Source organism: Branchiostoma floridae, chromosome 3 (genome assembly GCF_000003815.2).
Source record: "Branchiostoma floridae strain S238N-H82 chromosome 3, Bfl_VNyyK, whole genome shotgun sequence".
NCBI lineage: Eukaryota > Metazoa > Chordata > Leptocardii > Amphioxiformes > Branchiostomatidae > Branchiostoma > Branchiostoma floridae.
In genome coordinates this window covers 14,572,174-14,597,134 of record NC_049981.1, presented here as the reverse complement: position 1 = coordinate 14,597,134, position 24,961 = coordinate 14,572,174, and the positions used below count along the sequence as shown (strand labels likewise).

The window sequence follows — 24,961 nt, the reverse complement described above, 5'->3', positions numbered from 1 at the left end:
TCAAACTGAACAGCAGAAAGAAAAGTATGATCATAAGTATTCACAATTTCCACTGTTCATGCGCAGTGAAGAGCACTATGCGTAATAAAAGTTGAAAACCCCTGATACATACACAAAACATGTCTGGACATGGCCTAAACAAGTGTTTACAAGTTAGGGGCCTTCATCATTGAAATATTACTCACAATGTATCTTGCTGCACATGCACAGTTGGAACTATGAATTGGCTTATTCTATATACATCTAGAACATATTTATCTAGAACAAAAACTGTACATTTCACCTTCTATGGTCTTATGTTACAAGCTGTATTTTCTATACTACTTAGAAACACACACACACACACATATAAATGATACATTTCCTTCCCTGTTGTATAGGAAGTGAACTATAAAAAAGTATATACGTAAGACTAACAAATTGTGCAACTGTGTCTTTTTATCTTACTTTTTGAAGAGCTGGGGAAATTTTATTGTACAGTCATGGATAGCAGGACTTCTGATGCTGCATACAAGTTGTCTGCCTTAAAAACAAGGGTATGTTTCTATATCATAGCATTCTAGCATTGTAGGGCAGACATGTACAGGTGGGTCTGTATTTGCTTGGAAAGATGTGTAGCAGCAACATTGTGCAAGAAGGGAAATGACAGACACACACCAACCAATTTAAATGTGTTCCGAACTAAGTGCACACAATGAAAAAATGGTTTAAAGAACTTCAATCAAAAGCATACGGACATGGATCTGAAGTCATACCCATCATTTTCCAACGATAAGAAACTTCTCGGCCCTGTCATACCAAAAATTGGCAAATCTCATGATGAAGTACATGATTTTGGGCTATTCCATTTGAAACATGACATGGGGTAAAAAGAACACTGAATTCTTATTCCTTTTGGTTTCAACTGTAAGTTGTACTTGGTTTTAATCATTCGGACAGTTTCATATTTCTATGAAACAGGTAAAGCCATTTCAAGATACTCTAAGCAAAATATCTTGCTATCACTTAGTTCTGAAAGTGACCTTAGCTTTTAGGAGTGACCACCAATGTAGATTGCAAAAGACAGTAGAATTTTCTGTTGCACAACAGTTACTACAATGATGATGAGGTGATACCATGACAGCACTTTCATTATATACTAAATAATAAACTTAAAGTACATGGGCACATGTTGATGAAAAAAAATCAAAATTAATCTCAGCTGATTCGTTTGGAGAGCTTCAGGAATATATTCAATTCTTTGTTAATGTTCTCTACAGTATTTGGTGCATTATTACAGTAGTACTTCTATTTTGCACTTTTCTATCGGAAAACAGTACATGTATGTTTGAGTGATCTCTGGTGCAACAACCCAAAATATGCACAGATTACAAATGCAGGAGTGAATCATATTGGGGTACGTTGCATAAGAGATCTGCTTCTGACACATTTTTCTGGGTAGCCAATATATGTGGCCTGGCAGAATCGTGTAAGAAGCTGTTACACAAACTCTGCTAAAAAGCACAACAGTTTCAATCAAGCAAATCTAAGGAAGTTTCAACACCTTATCAAATATTTCATGTCTCAATTCAAAGGAAAACATTCAACATTTTCTAGCAATGTTAAATTTTCTTCAGACCTAATGTTTTGTTGCCTTGGGCCATTGCAAACGTGATATAATTCATATTGCCATAATAAAGGCATGATATTCTATTGAACAAACCATCTATGACAGATACAGTACAGTATTCCACAATTCATTATGGTGTATACACTTGTCACATTGAGAAAAACACACTTTTCTCTATGGTACCTTACTTTTGATAAACAAATCAAACACAAATGGAGTGGGTTAAAAAAAAAGGTTAGCACTCTAGCAGTGGATTTGCTATTCTCAAAATGTGAAGTCAAACTATTTTACAAATTGTACCCTTACTCTTTCTATCATCACCATATTGTAAACACTTTTTTTTACAATGATTTAATATTCCCGCTATCTGTCATTGATTTCCGTGGACACTGTCCCATTGAACTTGCCAACTTCATCTGCGGGTTCTGATAACGAGCCAGTTTGCCCCGCTGTTGAATCCTCATCCTTACTTGCTATTGTCTTCTTTTCCGCTGAAACTTCTCCCCCCTCGGATTGAAGTTGCACATTCTGTTTCAGGTTGCTAAGGTCACAGTTTGCTGTGTTCTGCTCTTCTGCTGGGGTAGAGTCCATCTGCTTTGTAGGGGAGACATTACGGCCAGGTCTTGTGTCGACATCTGGCTTGGAATCAGCCCGAAGGTCTTTTGACGAGTCCTGTTCTGAAGTTACTTTGCTTTCTGCCTTCTTCTGATCAGGGTCTATTTTCTCCTCAGCATGTTGCTGAGGATCAAGATCCAGTTTCTCCACACACTGGGATGCCTCAACGACCCAGCTCTCAATTCTTCCCGTGTCGAGCACGCGTAGCTTGGATGAACTACAGGAAGTGTTCAGCACATCTCCTTCCTCCTCTACAACATCTGTCACCTCGCTCTCCGCTCCGTTAACAACTGTCGTGGCAGCTGAGCTGGTTAAGACGTCGTCGTACGCAGGCGGGAACTCAACGATCTCCGAGTGCCGCGACACCGACTCTGGTCCTTCAGATGACTCAGACTCCACGTCAGCCCTGTCAGAGTTACTCTCACTTGAGTTTTCTTTCAAGTTATTTTCTGTTTCACTATTCAGGCTTTCTTTTGTGGGCTCTGCTTTAATGGCACCCTGTTCAGTGCACTCCTCTTGACCTTTCAGCTTTGACTCCTCCGTGACCTTTGCCGCCTCAACCTTGATCTTTGGCCCTTCAATGTCCCCGTCGTGCTCTGGGTGACACTCGGAGATTGTCTCAGAGAGGACACTGCTGAAGGAGACAGCAGACGCAGCGGACGGATTACGAGAGTGGCCTAAGTGAGCGGGGTAAATTGGCTGGCCGCTATTCCTCATTGCCTGAAAAACATTGAAGATCAATGTCAAACAACTTGCCCAGAAATGACATTGATTATTATAATAAGTATCCATCCCATATGTCATAATGAAGAGTTCAAAGGGACCAATAAAATGATCAACAGCAATAGCTTATAGCTAGCGAGTCCTTGCTTTGAATGAGGTAGGTCATGAGTTTTATTGCCCCTTTCAATGGATTCCCCTACTGTACTGTGCAAAGACGACTGTGTGGCCCATGGGCCAACAAAGAGAAATGGGCACTGTCCTACATGTACCAAATAGTTAGGGATCTCTTGATCACTTAATAAGATATACCATCAGTAGGCATTCATGTCTCATCATAAAATCTGTTAAAGAATTGTCAATAAATTGCAGCTGTAAAGTCCATGTATGCATTACTGGATAGCTAAACAGAATTCAAACTGACCAATCAGATGATATCCTCAATCTTAACTGACCAATGAGCAATCAGTTCCCACCTGCATTTGCTCCCATTCCTGTCTGTAGATGGTGACCATGTCGATGTAGGCATTGCGTGCTTGGGTGGTCAGCTCTACCATTGTCTTAAAATGTTCCTAGAGAAACAACAATTATTTAGATGCATTAATTAATTAATCAATCCATTAATAAGTGTATCGTAGCATGACATTTTCGAGTCTTAACCTCTGACCTAAAGACAAACCAAGATAGTTCAAGGCTTTTTCACGCAAGTCGTTAATGTGAGGAGAAGCTAAAATTTAACATATTACTGTAAATGCCTTTAAATTCACAGGCATTTGATTTCATGGTTAAAAGTAGAAAAGAGAGTTTGAAGATGTGGTTGAAACAATGGGTTAGGCAGGCAGAAGACAGAACTATCACTTTAACTGTGGTTTTTAAGTATTGAAAAACGCCAGTAGGCGATGTGTACTTTCCTGGATAAATAAATAAACTGAAATTGAAACTTAAGCTTGCCGGAATGAGGACAATGCAAAAACCACAGAAACATTTCAAATTTTCAACATTTACAGTACTTGGACACTTAACATAGAATAAAGTATCCGTACCTCTGCACCATCATAGTTGAAGACCCCCACCACGCTGACAGGTACCAGTTTGTTCACAGCCCTGCCAAGGGCTTTTCTCCCCAAAGCAAACACAAATGGTACGTCCTGCTCCATACACAGGTTCAGTATGGTCTCAATAGCATCGTCAAGACCACCTGGGAAATGTAAAACAGTCCCATGTTTACAAGAATAATGCCACCTGGCTCTGGGTCCTTTGTAGGCCCCAATGCTGTGCCCTTGGGAAAGGCACTCAACAATTTTACATCTTTATTTCTAAACAAGTTGGATGACTCCAACCAACTTTTCAACCAAAACAGCCCTATAGGGATATAAATGAAATGAATGTACCTTCTCAAGTGTAATGTATACTTAAAATATATAGACAGTCTGAGAGTCACATATTAGAGTAATATTTAAAGACATTCTATCCTGCATACGATCATACCTTTGGACTGTATTTTCTCCAGGTTTGGAGCAATGATGATGCATTTCAGCTTCCTCAGTTTCAGGTGCTTGGTGACCTCGCGTAACCCCATGACAATACGTCTTTTGGCCTTGGCCTTGATTGGGTCCTGTGGAATTGTTAACCACAAAATAATTTAGAAATAGCACACAAATTATACCTTCACCGTAGGACATTCTTCCCAATGCGAGTGGATAAAAACCTTACAGTCTGGTGTCCGGGTGGACATCTTGAAAAGGTAACAGTCACCTGTTATGTCAATACATCCACAAATGTGGTAAAACTAAATATTATTTGACTTGAACATGTACCACCATAAACGCATACAACACTCATAACATTGTATCTGTCTTTACTTATCCAATAACCATAGGGTGAACATTTTCAAATATCTTCATTTGTACCCAACATTAAGTGGTGAACATACTACAAAGCACTGTGAATATAGCCCCACATTTAGCACCAGCATCACAGTTGAGACCTGGATGTAAACTTTAAGGTAGTATCATATTTAGGACTTGGCTGTGAAGTTAGCATCACATTTGGGACCTGGCTGTGAAGGTAGTGTCACATTTGGAACCCACCTTATGGTACTGCCTGTCCTGGAAGCGAACCAAATCTTGCAGCAGCATTGTGACGGTAGCGTCAATTTCCTTGTCCAGGACCTGGTTGCAGTACTCGCGGAACCGCCGGCTGTGGATTTTCGGTCCGATGGGAGATGGTGCGCACAGCGGGCTACCCGTTCCAGAGGACAGCGGCGACGCAGACGACAGCGGGCTGAAGTTGATTGGTGACATCGCTTGGCTCAGGGGTGATAGTTCACTTCCCGTTGCACTCAGGCTCATGGAACCACGGAAGCTGTGGTCTGAAAATTTGAACGAAAAATCATAGTTCAATCAAAGGGGTCAACATTTTCTGGCAATTACATGCTGCTTTATTCCCATCTTTTCTGAAAGAGGTCTGCTAACCTGATGACACTGGTCTAGTTTGTTTCTGTATTTCTAAAAACAACAATGACATGTCACTGAAAAATACAATTTTTAAGTACAGTCAAACTGGTACTATTGACTGCTTGTGCATAATGCCCACTTGGCCATTGTGGCCACTCTTTGGTGGTCCTTTAGATTATTTTCCTATTGATCCAGGACAATTTGAAAGTAGTCCAAAGTCTTAGGAGCACAATGCATAGTCTGAATTCTTAGTCTAAAATCAATCAAACATTTTTCTTAAAAACGATTAACAATGCAGTATTCATGAAAATTCTTACCATCTTGTGACAGGGCCCCATAATACTCCTCTTCTTTTGGTTCGGGTGCAGACATTGCTTTGGGCTCTACAAAGAAGTAGTAGCACAACATATTGTAATCATAGTAAGACTTTGTGGTTCCAACAGTGCATGCACAGTGTGATGTAGTAGTATTGTGTAATATGTCAAAGTTGAAGGCTGTGAGACATAAACAAAACACATCTGGACATGTATTATGCATAGTGTAGACAAGAACGATTTACAAATTACGGGTCTACACCTATGGCCTTGTGCAAATGCAGTTTAAACTGAACTGGCTTATTGTGAAATGCAAGTACTTAGTATGGCAGCAAGGCATGTAGTGTTATCAAAAGCAAAGTACATAAAATTCATGCACATTTATTACACAGATACATGCAGACAAAAATGCCAACAGAGCAAATGATGAAGCATCAGTGTGCATGAAGTGTTAATAAACACAGGACAGTCTAAGTTAAGTAAAAGAATGCATGTGAAAGTAAAAGTTTATTTCTAAGGTGAAAGCTCACACTCAAAAGCCTAACAGCTACTAAAGCAAACAGAAGTGAACGGAGAAGAAAAAAGACCACTGCAAACCAACCTTTTAATCTTATGGATTTTCAAGCCTCAAACCAAGTCTAGAGGACAGACTGATATGTAAGATTCAACATACCTTCTTCCCAATCATCAACATCATCATCATCATTGAAATCCTCCATTGCAGTTTGCCCGGAGGTTTTCACAAGTTCTACCGGTTTAAGGGTGTCTGGTGGTGATCCTGCATTATTGTCCTGCGTGATTTGATCGAATTTGGCTGAAAGGGGGGAATTTGTGGTGTTCTCACCCTCCTGGGACGTCCCGCCGTCTGAATCTTCCATGGAAAACGGGATATAGCACGCCGTGCTGGACGGGACCTCGCCAGTTTCCGCGTCCGAGTGTGCCTGGTCCTCCATCAATTTCTGCATCTTCTTGTCTTCCCGTTCCTTCAGAATAACCTGTGGAATAGACCGATCCTTACTGTCAATCACAGTTACATGTAGGAGGCCAACCAATGAGCAGTATTCAGTATTTGGTGACAACATGGTAACTAGCAGTTTGACCAATGAGAGTGGCTGCACGTTCTACAAAAGACTTGCATTTTTTGGTTTTCATTTTTCATTTTTACATTTTGACCAAGGTTGGAAGGCTATGGGATCAGTCTATCCTGAAATTCTGTCAGTACCCCAACTTTGGCAAGACCAAATCAACTTTTACAGATTACGCAGCATAATAAAGAACTGTGAAGGCATTGCTGTGCAATTAATATTTTCTATTGATTAACTTAAACTTCAAGGATTTAAAGTCCTTTCATTAGAAGAAAAATGCTAAAACAACTTTTGGTTAATTAGTTGTCACAAATTGACCTTGCATAAAGCATGAATATTTAGCTCAGTGCCAGTGGATTAATTTTTACAAACTAAATCTGAAAGTTACTGCTGTAACAATTTGGTGATTTTACCTTCTTCAAGGCACTTGGTTTCTTCTTGTGTGGGGTTTCTCTCTCCTTGCCTCTCTTGACAGCGGGAGCATGTGAGTCCAAGGGATTGTGAGGCATACTTACATTGGAAGCCTCTTTCTTACCACTCCACTGTTTATTGTCTGATGATACCACTGAAAAAAGGCAAAATCAGAAAATTCATTTTAACAATACAATAATCATCTTGTTACATCAGTTATTGTTAAGGTGCTCTATCTTCGTGGTGACCAGAGGAACAGTGTTACAAATATCACTATGAATGCTGTTATAGCCTCTACCCTATGATTTACAATGAATTTATCACAATTCTTTCCTCATTTCTTTTCCCTTCCTTTCCTCTAGTTTTGTGAACCCTTGAACAGGTAACCCTTGAACACCAGCTGCCTTGTCGAAAACAGGAACTTTCTTTTGCTTCTGCTGTCATTTCTCTTAGGTTCTGTGGACCCAAATACAGCAATACACAGAATGATACTACTCTACCTTTACCTTGTACAGGTACTGTTCCTGTAGAGACGCCTGGGTCCAGCAGCTGTCTTGAGCTTCAGCTCCTGTTTTCATTTCTCTTATGTTCTGTCAACCCAAATATAGAATTATGCCACTACTCAGACCTTTACCTTGTACAGGTACTGTTCCTGTTGATACAGCGGCTGTCTTGGCTGGGCCAGCAGCTGTCTTGAGCTTCAGCTCCTGCTGTCGCTTCTCCAGCGCTGCCAGCATGTCACCCAGGTCCAGCTGCATCGGCTGCTTACTCTTCTTCCCAGACGCCTTCTTCTGAATCTCCTGAAGTTTGGACTGTTCCTAAGAAAGCAAGAAACAAAGGAACTCAACATTGGTTTTTACGCCTTCAATATCAAGAACTCGAACCATGAATGCTACATCTATTGCCAGTTATATTTGTCACTTTTCAAGATTTATCTAATATTATTGAGATTTACGACATTTTTAGAAGGATTGCTATGGGTGACTATTGCCTTTCAAGATGACTAGATTACAAGGTTTGATTCACTCACACCAGGACGGAGTCCTACTCATGTGTGGTGGGTTCTTTAACATTGAGATGTACACATGTAGCTCTCCTTAAACACATGACCATCGGCTTTACGTCCCATCCGAAAGGATATCCCTAACCTAACCTACAATGTAGACACTCATTTTCCCCTGAGTTGAGTGAGTAAATATGTCTGTAAGGGATTCAAATTCAGATTTTTAAGTCAACAACCCTTACCACAATATAAGACACCTAGAACAATATTTGAAACCCAAGTGATCTTGTGGTTGAGAAAATTTCTAAAGATGCCTACAAAGAACTGAACAGTTAATGTTGGCACTTGATTTTCTGAAATTACCTGAGTGATCTCTGAATACTCCTCAGCAGCAGCCTTGGCTGCTAGCAGAGCCTTTTTCCTCTTCTTTCTGGCATTCTTCCCCTCTTTTTTCACTTCAACAGGTGTCGAGACTACAGTCGCAGGATTCAGGGGTTCCTGGGAGCCAGGCAACTGCTAATGTGGAGGTAAAAAAGATCAAGAATCAAATAAGTTTCATATCAAAATTTACATTATTGTACCCTTCCTGACGCTGAGGTATTGAAAAGTGTTAATTTTGCTGTTATCGTAACTCTTGAAATGTTTGCAGTGGTTACTTTTATTTTCAAAGTCATCCACTTTTTATTATGCCATGAGCCTTTAACTTCGACAAGCACTTGAAACTGTGAACTAGATTATTGCTTCTTTGCCCCAGTACCTTAGGTGGTGCAGCAGTCTGTAGTATAGCGCTATATGACATGGGAGCCGATGGGTTCTGTGCCTGAGACTGTTGTGGTGCCCCCAGACTGGGGAACTCCATCTCATCATGGAACTGTAAGGACTCCGCATCACTACTGGCCACAGAACGGGGGGTAGAGGGCAGGGTCGAACCATCCAACTCTGGGTGCTGATGGTGGATGGGAATTACATGTAAGGTCAAAACTACTGCATAACTGCTTAAGACTGGTACAAGTCTTAATAGAAATTTTCAATGCTTAAGGCTATTCAACTAGCCAAGTATCAGCTAGGTTAGTTTACCTATGGTGAGGGGGGAGTATAATGAGCCTTGGTAAACAGCAGGGTTTAGAATGCATGATGTAGGCATCAGAAACACCTACACAGTCATTTTTGTATGACGTAGATGATGTGCCAGCTTTAAATTTTAAAAAGTATTTTTGTGTTTCAATTTTTTTATACAATACATACATACATACACATATATACTGTAATTTTCGAGGGGTTTTGTGGTCTTGGTTTTGCAGTGAATGCTTAACTGCAGACTTGTTTCTTATACTGTACAGTACATGTGACAATAGTGCTACACAACACTTAAAATAACAGCAAACAACCCATCTTCTCCCCATTGTGAAATAGATTCAATGGAAACTTCGAGGCATTTACAGTAGTCCTACCTCCTCTCTTTCCCTCCCTCCACTGTTCTTTGGCGATCTCTTTCTCTGTCGCCATTTTCCTTTTGCTTCCCCTGGTAGTGGGGGTGGTGGTTGTCCCCAGGCCCCCCTCCCTCTTCCCCTACCCCTGGGGCTGGCTGTGTCTTGTCGGATCATAGGTCCGGGTGGTGGGGGGTGCGTCAGCCCCACGTGAGAGGTGTGTTGGTGGGTGAATCCGTAGGCTTGGTAGTAGTGTGGTGGGATGTAACCAGCATAATCTAGTGGAGCACCAGCCTGAGGAATACAGAACAACAATATCAATAATTACAAATAGTTATTTACAATCTTTGCATAAGTGCGTGTACTGGTCCAACTCCTATGTTCACAGATTGCCATACATTGCACCTGCTTCAACTGTCGTGCAATCAAGTTCTTCTATCAAAACACTTATGCATCGTAATAGATGTAAACAATGTATTATATAAAAGCAGCATGTTTACAACTGTACGGCCCTATGACAATCACATTATGCATGTGACTGAGCTTGTAGTTTTTTTCTTACCCGGTACTTAAAAGTAACTCTCAACCCCAGAGCAACTTTTTTGAGCCTTATTTAGTGGTGACCTGTATTAAGGCCATACTGATTTGATTATGTGGATGAGAAGGGGTTACCTGTTGAACAATACAAGTCCCAGTGGCGGCTTCTGACGTACTACTATTTGCGCTCTGATTCCTGCCGTGTTTCGGACTGCTGTAGCCAGAGTCGCTATCGATGCCCCCCTCGTCCTCTTCTGAGTCTGTTGACGACGGATCCTGCGGCCTACGACTTGCCAACCTGCGGGCTTTGGACTTCCTCAGCAGTGGGCTGGGTTTATCCCGTAAGGACTTGTCTGCAATGTCGTCAGGGAAATCTGAGGAAAATAAATGGAAGACGTCATACCTCAATCAGATATTCTTAGTTTTGTGAATTTATTGTTCAATTCATAAATGCAAATTAATTTCTTTCTGATTCCAGCATTTTCAGGCATGCCTAGAGCAAGAAATTGAAGACAATAAATGAGATAACCTATTCCAGGACCTTTCACCTAACTTCCTGTCAGTGTCCCTACAATGTCTACATCCCTAGCATGTGAGAACCACAAACACTGTGGCATTCAAATAGGTACAGGCATATAAGCAACAAAAAAAAACAGACATACCAACAAACATAAACTAAATCTCTGTAACAGACGGAAACATTTCATACCAGTTTGTTGACTGGCATCCAGTAAAATGATAGTTCTGTGTCTGTTGTGGACAGGACTGTTGCTGGATGCCTCCTTCTGGACAGCGATACTCTTGGTTTGAACTGACCGTGAGCCGCTTCTCCTTCGGGTCTAACAAAAGAAATAAAAAACATCTTAGATCTTGTTCTATGATCACAGGTAAGAAATAGCACCTGGCATTTCATTTAATCAAGTTAATGTCACAGAGACACGAAAAAAGATCATCATCAAAATGTCAACTGTCAGTTATCAAACTGTATCAGTAGTTCCTGATGACAGTCAAAGGCCACTTTAAACAATGTCAAGCAAACAGTAACAAGAATTCATCATACCAAATATCACTTTAATTTTTTGTTCAATAAATTAAGAATTATTGACACAAAGCACATGGACTTACCAACCATATTTTGCTATTTTTTTTCAAGATCATTTCTCAAATTACACCTGTAACTGACCAATCATGATCACAATCCAAGGTAAACTAGAAAGGCAACATCTTTAACTTTTTAAGAAAGTGTTACCCTTCAAGAAATTTGCCTTTGCCAAGCTACTAGCACACAATACTGTACACTTGGCCCAGAAGCATTGCAAAAGAATACAAAATGTATCTATGCTGCAACAGCTAATATTTTGTTCATATTTCCGGCAACAGCTGATATGCTGATGTCACTGGCAGTTGTAACCCATCTAAGCTCTGATTGGTTCAAGACAAGGAAAAAGTAAGGAGAACATACCTGCAGAAACAATATGTTTTCCCCTGTCAGGAAACATAATCATACATATATTATAAAATACTTAATTACCTTCTGTTTTGTGACCTGCTGTGTTGGAGACCTGGTCCCATAGGGTGGTGGGTATAGATGAGGGGGAGGGGGGTACCCTGCATACAGGGGAGGGGGGTAAGGAGAGGGGTGAGGTAGAAACGGTCCTGGTGGCGGTGGGGTGTTGTGAGGAGGGTAATAATGTGGGAGGTGGGGCTGGGGGGAGAGGGGTGGATAGGGGTTATACTGGGGGTTAGGTACAGAACTTGGCCAGCGGACTTCTTGGACGTAACCCTCACTGTAACACAAAACATACAATACATTTATTGCTTTGGTGCAGGCCAGTTTTGACATAAAGGAAATGGTACATTGCTTGATTAAAAAGAAGAAAAAAGACTTCAGTTGCAGTGGACGACAGTAGCCTAGAATTCATCCTATTCTACAAACGTAGCTCTAACTACCCTTTACCTTAACAATAGTACTAGTTTGGTCCCCATTGATGTAAAATGATCCTGATATTCTGCATTATTTGGGTTTCTCGGACGCAATGTAACAGGAATCAAAGGCCAGATTGAACCTGTACCTATGAGAGCCATGTGAGTCATCCAATCAAATCTCTGTCCTGTATTTTCAGTGAATATTCAAATGCCAACAGTTTCCCTATTAACAGGCACTAGACTACTCTGCAGTGAAGCGATGAGAGATAGAACAGGATCAGAACATAAAGGAAAATCTCCACTGACATCTAAACTGACCAGCATGACGACAGAACAGTGTATTTTTACTTACGGTGTCACCTCCGGAGGTTGAACAAACGGGTAACACGATGTGACATATCTAGGGAGGACGTGCGGCTGTGTGCCCCCGCTGGGGTCAGAGGTCGGGAGAGGGAGCGCAGAGGGCACAAAAGGCTCCACCTCAGCAGACAACTGGCTCACCTGTACAAAAGCAACAACAAACATCACCATGGTTAATCTGGGATTTTCTATTGAAGTGTGTCAATCAATGTACAAAGTTTCTTAAATCTATTCCACTCCTTATTGCAAAGATACATTGTATATATTTGAGATAAAAAAAATTAACAGTCCATTTAGATCATGGTTTGATATTAAAAATCTGACAGAAAAACTAATAAAAAATATTTTGAAATTCCCATTGTCACAGCATAACCAAAAACAAGATTCCTTTCTTCCTACCCTGGTAAGAATTTAACAGTTCACATCATGACATGTAGTAATTTTGTTTACGTACAAATTCCCAACCGTTAAGAATTAGAGTAAAGGTCACAGAACCACTGGTTGTCTATGTTTGCTTTACCCCCTACTTCTTATTTGTCTATACTATAGGCAAGCTGTATGACTCTAATAAGTAAGACTATGTTATTTCTTTTACCAGTCAGTATATACGTTACTAATACATGTATGTTACTGTAATATTATATAAACTATAATATCATAAGGGAATTTAATTTCAATGCTTGATGGGGAAGAAGATTTGGGTTGATATGATTTTGCAGTAGAGAGAAGCAGCGAAAATAAACCTCCGCAAATATTTAAAGATTCACAGTTTACTTAAAAAAAGTAAATTATGTGGTGGAATAAATTATGCAGTACTGTAGAACATGTAATACATTGGTAACACAATTGTGTTTCATGAATTTGCATTGTAGAGGTCAATGCAAAAACTGCAAGATAAATCACAAGCACATTTCAACATTTACAACTTATGTAATTGTAAGTTCCAATTCATATATTATATATACGGCCATAACTACACTGAATTCACTACACAAGCATATATGCAGTTACACCCAAGTACAAAATTTTAAATCTGCCAAAGCACACTTTTCAACTCGGCAAAATAGAAAGAAAAAAATGCTGTAAAAACATCAAGTAGGATTACGAGGGATGATCAATAACTAAGTTTGTGGCCTAACCCAGAATTAAAATACAACTCACATTTTGGAGAAGAATTCTTTAAATGTTGACCAAAATTGAAATAACTACAATCATTACTATGGAGACTACTATAGGCAAGCTGTATGACTCTAATAAGTAAGACTATGTTATTTCTTTTACCAGTCAGTATATACGTTACTAATACATGTATGTTACTGTAATGTTATATAAACTATAATATCATAAGGGAATTTAATTTCAATGCTTGATGGGGAAGAAGATTTCGGTTGATATGATTTTGCAGTAGAGAGAAGCAGCGAAAATAAACCTCCGCAAATATTTAAAGATTCACAGTTTACTTAAAAAAAGTAAATTATGTGGTGGAATAAATTATGCAGTACTGTAGAACATGTAATACATTGGTAACACAATTGTGTTTCATGAATTTGCATTGTAGAGGTCAATGCAAAAACTGCAAGATAAATCACAAGCACATTTCAACATTTACAACTTATGTAATTGTAAGTTCCAATTCATATATTATATATACGGCCATAACTACACTGAATTCACTACACAAGCATATATGCAGTTACACCCAAGTACAAAATTTTAAATCTGCCAAAGCACACTTTTCAACTCGGCAAAATAGAAAGAAAAAAATGCTGTAAAAACATCAAGTAGGATTACGAGGGATGATCAATAACTAAGTTTGTGGCCTAACCCAGAATTAAAATACAACTCACATTTCGGAGAAGAATTCTTTAAATGTTGACCAAAATTGAAATAACTACAATCATTACTATGGAGACGACGCTGAGGCAGTTGAGTGAAATAAAAAATATGAACAATTGATCTGCAAGCTAAGGTATGCCATTCAACTTGGTCCAAAGAAAGTCAGACACCCACTTTTTTCCAGTTGAAATACAGAGGAAACATTTTGACAACATCTTGGTAGATTTCATGGCATGAGGAACACGACCCACCCTGGTCACAGTTCACCCTTGTTTTTCTCAACACTTACCGAGATTGATTTTCAAAAAGACCTCAAATGAAAAGTACGCAATCAATTGAAATTTAGTGGATATTAACAAAAGACATCATACCATATAACGTTACCAAGAAATATAAGTTGTACACCTTATTTCTGGGTGGGGCCACAAACTTATTGATGACCCAAGACATACCTGGCTAGATGAAATAACCCCCAAAAGGACAATAATTGACTGATCTGGTCAATCAAAGAGCAAACTGACCAAAGGTCACTGAACCTAGTGGTTACATGTTCTGACCTTGCTTTAAAATTACAATTGATTATCTTACTACTAATAATATTTATAGGTCCTCCTTCTGGCACTAACATTTACGGATTTATGTCTGGACATAATCAATTTGTTTTTATATCAACAAGAATAGATGTTCATTTCAAAAATTTTATTTTCTTTGAACCTTAATATCTTTGTGTAAAGCAGTCTACATCTCCAACTTCAAAATTCTGAAATGCATTAATGCAGCACTTTTGGTCTAATTTTCATGAGTCAGAGAAAAGTATATTTTCTACATATACATTTAGAATTAGAGTAACACATGTATCATCCTTTTGAAAAGGGGTTTGGATTCTAGTTTGGGGTGCAACAATGCACTAATCTTAGTTCTAATATTGTATAAACTGGCTAGGGGAGCAGATACAAGGTTGCAGGTTTAATTCCAGCTGACAGTCTGGCAGCACATTGTGTCCTTAGCAGTTTTTACTTTCCTCACTCCTAGACATGCCCTAGACACAACTTGGATAACAACCCACTGCTTCTATAGCCTCAAAATGGCGCAGTCTATGGGATCTTTACTTTTACAATGATTTGTAGTATACGTAAGTGCTCATTATGACACATTCAAGCCACCGAACAAATCAGGGTCACTATGTAGGTCTACATTGTTGTGGGGACGCCCAGGTGACGTCGTCAATATTTACCTGTTGGGGTCACCTGGCTTTTGTTCTCAAATCCACATAAACAATAGGATTGGTCAGGAGTGACCAGATAATCTGACAGATCACACCATTGAATAACTGTTGTACTGGAAGGTACCAATTTTGGTAATTGAGTCTTGTACAATATAACAACAACATAAACACATGTCAAATGAACACAAGTAAAAAATCTTAAGCCTGTCATCAACTTAAAAGAATTTGTTTAAATCTAACCTCGTGTGCAGTTAATAGTACAAATGCTTCTTACAAGATCTGTTAAGTAGTATAAGTATAATGTCCTCCATGTAGATATGTGTATACCGTATATTCTCGAATAAAGTACGCACTTTTTTAACTTTTCAAAATTGAAAAGGTGCTACAAGTTGTTGCCAAAGTTGGGGTGCGTACTTTATTTGAGGTCACTGCACAGAGAAATGGTAAAAAAGCCTAAAATAAAGCAAGGTGGAGCTACACTTCTAATAATGTTTCAAAACATGCACATTGTTGTTGTCTTGTAGTTGTCTAAACATGAAACAAAGAAATTGTCTAAACATGATTTACATAAGATTGGCATTTGCATACGATCCTTTTGAGTTAGTGACTTTGACTTGTACAACTAGTTTTTCCTGATTTCTTCTACCAGTTCCCAGTGATTTTTATAATTTGCAGTAGGCAATTCACAAGTTTATAGAGACAATGACAGTGCAAATGCAGGTTATTTCATGCAAAATAACCTGGGGAAAACATCATAAATATGAATTTATCCAGTTAAAGGTCTGTTCAAAATTGGTGGAGAAGGGGTGCGTACTTTATTTGAGTTTTTCCATTTTACCTTTCAGTCCCAAAGATCTGTCTAAGACTTGTCCAAAATCAGAGGTGCGTACTTTAATTGGGGTGCGTACTTTATTCGAGAATATACGGTATATGGGCTCAAAAAATTAAATCCAGTTTAAAAATTTATAGTATCATTTTCAAATTCAGAAAAACATTAAAAGGTGCTTGAAATTTGAATATGTACAGCCTACTGCAGTACTGATGAATAATGCCAGGTGAATAATTTTCATGATCCTTGGTAAAAGTCAGACTGTCACTCACAGGCCATCCCTACATGTGTACAATGTAAGGGTCAATGACCTTTAAGTTAATCACCCATTATAACTAAGTGCCATTGAACAAGATGTATGCAGAAGGAGAGTAATCTCCAAGCAAACCAGTATCAGGTGTGTACCTGGATACTGCTTGACTCCTTGGATACTGCCTTGCCAGACCTGCTTGGATAATAGTTATTACTACAAGAGGCATTTTTCTTACCATTTTTATTTTACCAACTGGGAGCTAGAGGGCATTAATTAACAAAGTAATACAGGAAGCATTGGGGTCATACAGCAAAAAATCTTATGCTGCACATGACATGATTACAGACTAGATCAAGAACTCCTCAATACAAAGTCCTCATGCTTGTTTGAAGTTTAGTTCAAGTCTTTAGCTACCCAAATCAATTGAATTTCCCATCCTATAATTACATTAAGGGTAAACAACAAACAATCGGCCTTTCGAGGAGAAACCAGTACTAAATTAGACCAAACTAAACACAACTAGACTAAACACAAAAGGCTTGGAAACTAGACTTCAGTTGAACATATCTCTGTTGTCTCATAAGCTCGAATTTCATAGTGTTACAACTGTATATACAGTACCTTACCTCACATGCACAGATAGAGCACCAGAGCTGGTTAGTAGTATGTGGGTGGGTCACATGTACATTTGTGCCAAAATTTCCCTGCCAATACAATAGTGTTTGATGCTGGACAGAAAACACTTTTTGGCTAATGAAGTCAGCTATGGTGCTTGTTCCACAAAAGCGATATTTTACAAATGATCAAGGGGCATCGTTTTGAAGGAAAATAGACAATCTTTCCAATGATATGAAAAACACTGCTCAATATCATCAAAAAACAACAGACATATGACCATGGGAAATCTTGGCACTTTTTTCCCCAAAATACCTAACAAGCAGCTCCAGTGCAAGACCCCTGAATGCATCATCACAACATTGCAACTTAAAAGGATAATCAAGCTTTCCAGTGATACATTACACAAGAAAATTGATGAAGTAAGAATGGAGATATTATAGACCAAAATTTCAAAATGTTTTCTTTTGAGTTCAGTTTGTCCTTTATTCTAAATGTATAATTTATAAACACAAATTATATTTTCTAATCTTTCAATATTAAAAATTTCAAGGCTAAATAACACTAACAACATAGTACCATGGTAGCTTGATTTTTTCAGACACATCTTTTATGTGTGAAAGTCTGTTATATTGTTTTGAAAAAGAACCGTTACTCGTACATGAGTACATGAAAATTTCGCTGGTGGTAAAAATGATTGTAAGACAAATGTGACTGCCACCTCTAATACCAACCTATATCTATATATAAGTCTAAGACTTCACAAAGTCCCCGTAGTATCTTTTACAAGACCTTCAATTCCATTTTCATCTTATCACAGCCATAAAGTACTAATCTTTGACAGCAACACAATTAAGAATTGTTCCTTATGAGGTCCTCTCTTTTCTAAAGAGATCTTGAATTATTAATGATATTTTGCAGCACGAGCTTTGCAGAGACAAATCCTATGACAATGCAGTCTTGAGGTATTGCAACACAACATATACAGTAGATCTTGAAATATTGGAAAAGGTTTTATTTTTTTGCCTATATGCCTGGATATCATATTAAGTTCATGACACTAAAAATACATGATTTTGCATTTTCACTTTCAACTATACAAAACAGCGCAAAAACCTCTTTTCCACTCACAATTACATCCCTACGTAAAATAACAGTTTATACAGTATTAGTGCTTTGAGCCAAGACATTATTTGTACCAATTCATGGTACTTTTTACATAGCTACTGTATTTGACTACAAATTACCTCATATTTCAGGCACTCACAGTAAGAAAATACTCCAGAAAGGTTATGTAAATGACAAATTCTGGGTACAACGTTAACTTTCCTCTCCAAAATATACTAGTAGTTGGACTAAATTTCTGAAGTATATCTGGACATACACAATTTATATACCTTCAACCCCACCGGCATTAATTTTTCTTAATAGCTTAACTTCAGATTTCTCTGGCTACAGTGATGGATATGTTTTGTTTTTTCCCCTATAATACAGGCTAACCCAAAATTTTATCTGAATGTGTTTTTTGGAAAAGGGTAACCTTGATTTCTCTGAATGTGTTTCGATGTGGTACCTACCAAGTTAGTTTATAAGGTATGTGATCTTAATTCTATCTGGATGTGTTTGTTCCATGGGACAAAAAAGTTCTATCTTCAACATATATAACGTGCAAGGAAAAAGTTATTTCCATTATCTTTCTTAGATTAGATCATTTTAGATGGAAGATTCTGGGGCTGGCATTTGCGATGACAAAGAGAGACTGCTCGTTTAATGTCGGGGGTATGAAATATTAATTGCCCAATAATGTGGACGTCACAAGTTAATGACATTCTGATATCATGCCATCTTTGTTGGGACAAGGTTTCTATCTCTGAATGTGCCTGCAAGGAAGAATCTTTAAGGAGGAAAATTTTAAGACAATATAGATCTAGTGAATATACACATATATGTATTTTAAACTTTTCAAGGATGAAATGCATTTGCACAAACAAAAAGTACAACCTGTTTCTTCAAATTCAATAGTTTTTATATTCTAAATTATGTTACAGAAATCATTTGTCAAAGTTATTTTAGTGGCTTTACACCACATTCACACAAGAAGATGTTTACTGTAAATGCAGAAATGTTCGCGGTGGATTAATGTTCTTGGTTTTCGCGGTGAACACTTCACCGTGAACTTAACAACACCGCGATGGCGCGAACATTTTTCTATTATGGTATTAGACTACAGTCTATGGTGTTACCGCGAACTTAAATCCTCCGCGAAAAGTCCCTTTTCCCGCTACTGCGAAATTAAATCCCCAAGAACTTAAATGCATTTACAGTATTTCAAATTCAATTGATTTTCCCTTTTGCATCCCTAGCAAAAAGGCTACAGTACTGGGTAGTGGAAGATCCCCACCATCGAGTACAACAAGTTCCACTATTAACACAGTGTCTGACTTTAGCAGGTGATTTCAACACTTTTGGGGAAGAAACAACTCACAAAATCAGTAACAGTACTCATTGCACAAAAGCGTGATCATAACAAATGAGAGTGAGGTATCATTTTAAAGGAAATGTACAGGCTTTCCAACCATATAAAACATTATGTTATATAATCATAAAACATTGAAAAAACATGGGACATACATCATGTATGAATACTATGATCAAGACAAATTTTTCACAACCCACAGACTTTAGTAAACTGTAAGCCTACTGCTTTCATGAATTTACAACCGTAATTCAAAATGAATGGAATATCAATTGTTTTGGGTACTGATTAATAAGTTTTTTTTTAAATGAAATCATAATGCAATGCAATTGATAAAGTATTTACAGGAGGATAGACTGAGTTTTCATACTTGGTGTTGAGTTTACACATACGTTATCAAGGCTGTCTCCACCTTGAATTTTCTCCACCTTGAATTTGCACAATGCACATTGCTTAGGAGTCCATGGTGTTATAATTTTGTTAAACCTGTTATTTTACATCAAATTACTATTATGCAAAAATTCATCAATTCCATGTCATGTAATGATGACTATTTCAAATTTTTAGGACAGACAAGGCTAATCTTATGTCACAAGCAAACTTGCATCCCGGGTGATTTATATGATGAAATGTTCTATATTCTTCTACCTTTGATCTCAACCATTTGTTAACCAACTACAATTGCATATTTCTGGTCCTGACTTGGAAACAGTGTAAAATAGTATTACTGTAACTAACGTAATATATGTACTGTAGACATCACTGTACCTCGCTTAAATGCGTCGTGACATATGTTGTTGAAGTACCAGTGATTGGTTATCCTTGCAATCAGCAAATGGTTTACTAGTAGTACTGTAACTAACTCGATGTTTATGTTTGAACTGTTTGGTGTAAACATTGTGGTGGTTTTTCCTGTTTATGAAAACCTTGACATGTCAATAGATCTATCGACATGCACAGTGGGGTCATCCTGATAAATAGTGATTTTTTATGATCCCTGAATTTGAATTTTCCACATTTATCTGCAAACTTCTACAAGTAATCTGTTCTAGATTCAGACACAATGTCAATGATACCTTATGAAATTATCTACATAGGGATTGTGATCATACTGTTTCATACTGACAACAAGAATTAATTCATTATCAAATTCCTCTACTCATTACAACCCCCCCCCCCCCAGTGTTTGGCTAAAAATGTCTAACATTTTGTAAAAATGTCCTTGAACATGTACTACAAAACAGGTATATATCTATACATACACATAAATTTGTACATGAATGTAGGAGGTTACATGGGGTTGGGGTTTTGTGCGCGTGAAGAATTTGCGCGTGAAAACTTGCGCGTGAAAAATCTGCGCGTGACAATATGCAAAGTAGCTGATTCCCAAGGGATTCAAAAAGTTTTTGCAGTTTTATACTTAAAAGCTCAAACAAGATGGCACAAAATGGAATTAATCATCATATTGTTGCATTCTAGAGTACAAAATCTCGACCTGAGTGCTTTTCAAGTGATTTTTAAATGTTAACTTTTCACGCGCAAAAAAGTTTGAAATTTGCGCGTGAAACAATCTGCTTCAAAAAAGATGAAATGAAGCTTCTAGAATGGAGAAAAGCCTCAAATTGTTACATTTTACGATATAAAACCTCATATGAGTAATTTTTCAATTCATTTCTGCCAAATTTACGTGATTGTCAAATGTTCAAAATATGCAAATTAACCTTTTCCCAAGGGATCTAAAAATCAAGGTTTTTTCAAACCAAAAATTCAGGTAACAGATGGGGAATTATATCATAGGTTCAAATTTTTCTGCCATAGAATTCCTTGCGGCAAATTTTTCAGGAACTTTATTTTTCACGCGCACATTTTTCACGCGCACGCGCAAATTCTCCACGCGCAGAAAACCCGTTCCCGTTACATGTAAATATTTGCAGTTAGATAATACAAGAAAGAAACATGAAAGTTTCGACTTCGGTCAGGCAGGTAAAATCTACCTTTACCTTCTGTCTGGACTTTGTATGTGGCACTGTTATAATAAGTTACTAAGAAAGAATCGCACACACACACACAAAAACATGCATGTTTGTTCATAGATCATAGAATCATGGTAACACACACATACACACATTAGGCTATGAATAATGTGGAATTAAAGCACCTGATTATGCTCTACATACACATGTGAAGGGCAGACCCAACATCTTTGTACTAAGTACTAGTACCTGTAATGTCGGACCGAAGGCATATCATAAGAGGAAGGACAATATAAAATTATAATCTACAGTTATATTTCATTTATTTTGAACACGTGTTTGCTGCATTTGTATTTTGTAGGTTGTTTCAAGTCTGTAACTTACATGCTAACGGGAGGGGGCCATACTTCGACAGGGGTCCAAACTTCGTCAGGTTTTAAAAATCATTGTTGCGGAGAAATGCATAGATGCCTGCACATTAGAAGTACAACTAGCTGTTGACCAAACCTTGTTGTATATAACTACAAAGACGGGGTATGTGTCGAAGTTAGCAAGTCCCACAGATAACGATTGAAAAACTTGCACAAGTTTGACGCCTTCCGTGCAAGTTGACGAGCGAACGCATAGAGACCGTGGCCCGGGAAACTCTGGAATTATTCTTCGCAAAATACGACATGTGAAAAAATACCACCACACATAGAAATGATGTTTATTAGCCTTCCGAAAAATAATACCTGTGTTCTGTTTTGCCTTTAAATGGGTTGGATAAACGGAGCTAAAATGATACCACAATGTTCACCCAGTCGGGGCCCCGCCATTTTACTATCACGCACGCCGGCGGCCGACCGATGCTCAACACGTTGAACTGAGTCAACCCGTCCGCAGAGCGACAAACATTCAAGAAAAATCTATCCCTACCGACTAAAAAATCCTGTAGCCATTGCTGCTGCCTGAAGACAGGATGAAAAGGCAATCAAGGAAGCCGAAAAGCGAAAAATGCCATCACCGTCCAACGTAACAATGCGCTGCCGTTTTGCGGCAAGTTGGTCTCACCGTTAGAGGTAAACGTTTTAACACACCGTATTTGAATAAGTCGCGTAATACAAAATATGACCCATATTTGGTACAAAAAGATTATAATGAAGACTTTTAGTGCTATTTTATTTGCATAAGTTGTTAAAAAATGCACGGCGATGGTCTAGTTATTACTATGTCGGAGTTTGGACCCCCTTTTTGTGTTGGAACGTTCTGCTAGGACGCAAGCCGAAAACCTGCCGTAAGTTTCGTGCGCTGTCAAAGTACAGTGCGGAACGCTACCGTTAAATGAAATATATATCTGTACAGCTTCAATAACAGTTATATGGATGCATACAAGATCTTAACTTGTTTTTTATGAGTTCACTGTAAAATGTACATTGACAAAAGCCATGCGCATCCACTTAGAACGGGTGTCGAAGTATGGCCCCCTCCCGTTAGTAATAATTCAAACAGTGCTAAACTGTTTCTTACACCGTATATTAATTTACTTTCACCAGAATGAAGAAGGGGGATTTTTTTTACTGTGTTTTTGATAGATTTGAGGTTGAAACAATAACTGTACACGGGAACGGGTTTTCTGCGCGTGGAGAATTTGCGCGTGCGCGTGGAGAATTTGCGCGTGAAAAAATAAAGTTCCTGAAATATGTCAGAAAATGTGCAGCAAGGAATTCTAAGCCAGAAAAATTTGATCCTATGATATAATTTCCCATAATGTAACCAGAATTTTTGGTTTGAAGAAATCCTGATTTTTAGATCCCTTGGGAATAGGTTCATTTGCATTTTATGAACAATCCAAAATCCCATTAATTTCACAGAAATACATGGAAAAATTACTTGTATGAGGTTTTATATTGTAAAATGTTACAATTTGAGGTTTTTCTCCATTCTAGAAGCTTCATTTCATCTTTTTTTGAAGCAAATTGTTTCACGCGCAGATTTCAAACTTTTTTGCGCGTGAAAACTTAACATTTGAAAATCACTTGAAAATCAATCAGATCGAGATTTTGTACCCTAGAATGCAACAATACAATACTTAATTCCATTCTGTGCCATCTTGTTTGAGCTTTTTAAGTTTAAAACTGCAAAAACTTTTTTAAATCCCTTGGGAATCAGCTAATTTGCATATTGTCACGCGCAGATTTTTCACGCGCAAGTTTTCACGCGCACATTTTTCACGCGCACAAAACCCCAACCCCTGTACACAATACAATTCACACTGAATAGTACATTGAAAGATATACATTGCAGTGTCAAGAACTGGCACTGAGAAAATCAAACGATCATGAACATTCCAACTACAAATGTATTATACTGACCCTTGGCCTGACCACAACAAATCGATTAGTAAGATAGCCAACATGACAGCTATTAAAACAATCATAAAAAATTATAGCAAATAACAAAAAATGTCTTGGTAAAGATACTTTATGCGTATGCTAATATTTGGATCACTTTTCCGTGTTCAAAATGTCTTAATTATCCTTATATAACGACCTAAGTTCAACAATCTCAGCTACCACTGAGCCCCGCCCAACCCTACAGGTATCACTTTCACAGCCCCCCTCCCACTTCTCTTCCAAAATGTTCCTACATTTTGTTTCCGCTATCTTAAACTGCATAACATGTTACTCGTGCACCGGCACGAATCTGTTCAAGTGCAAGCGTCGATGATATTTTGATATGATACTTAATTTGATACTATTCTTATGTTTTAGTCTTTTGAATAATATAATCTTGGTCTTAGTTACTAGGGCCCGGCGACTGGCCATGACGCTACCAGCCGCCCACCCCATATATCTTAGACTACCGCGATTCTGTAGCCAGAAACAGTGGGTATTTCTTAATAAATGAGTGCGTAAAGGATGGCTGAACTGCTTAAGTTTTGATCAGGAGTTTTGAGTAGAATTTGAGAGATTTTGTCATGCGTCAGACCAAGGGAAAACTGTCACGAACACACACACACCGGTCTTAGAACACACGCCTTGATAAAACTACCCCTCAAAACAGACCATTTCTACCCCTTAAAACTCACCTGAGAGGTGATGTTCTCACCATGAGACATTTATGGAGGCCTCGCTTGTCTAACCATCGGAGGAAAATGCGCAAATATCGGCCCAAAACGTTAAAATGTGGTGAAATTTGCTCAGTTTGGTTGGAAGATATATCGTAAAACACTGCACTGGCACAAGCCGGAAATCGTGACCCTCCGTCCATCACGTGATCGATATCCAGCACTGTGATTGGATAGAATGC

The 24,961-nt window shown here is 38.3% G+C and overlaps 1 protein-coding gene across 3 annotated transcripts; it reads right to left on the bottom strand.

Moving 5' to 3' along the window:
• Positions 1-347: 347 nt before the first annotated feature.
• Positions 348-24,961, bottom strand: LOC118411911 (selenocysteine insertion sequence-binding protein 2-like). 3 transcript variants are annotated; one of them, XM_035814410.1, is made up of 17 exons: positions 24,741-24,961; positions 12,456-12,604; positions 11,709-11,964; positions 10,887-11,016; positions 10,313-10,551; positions 9,665-9,934; positions 8,971-9,159; positions 8,577-8,726; positions 7,845-8,028; positions 7,213-7,364; positions 6,388-6,709; positions 5,718-5,783; positions 5,035-5,315; positions 4,433-4,559; positions 3,988-4,142; positions 3,421-3,516; positions 348-2,944 (listed from the first exon to the last, which is right to left on the bottom strand). In XM_035814410.1, exons 1-17 carry the CDS (start codon positions 24,768-24,770, stop codon positions 1,973-1,975), a joined length of 3,768 nt encoding a protein of 1,255 aa, XP_035670303.1. In that variant the 5' UTR covers positions 24,771-24,961; the 3' UTR covers positions 348-1,972. The 3 variants fall into 3 exon arrangements, with proteins under 3 accessions (XP_035670303.1, XP_035670302.1, XP_035670304.1); XM_035814409.1 differs by having other exon boundaries at positions 8,577-8,729; positions 24,741-24,958; XM_035814411.1 differs by having other exon boundaries at positions 6,559-6,709; positions 8,577-8,729; positions 24,741-24,956.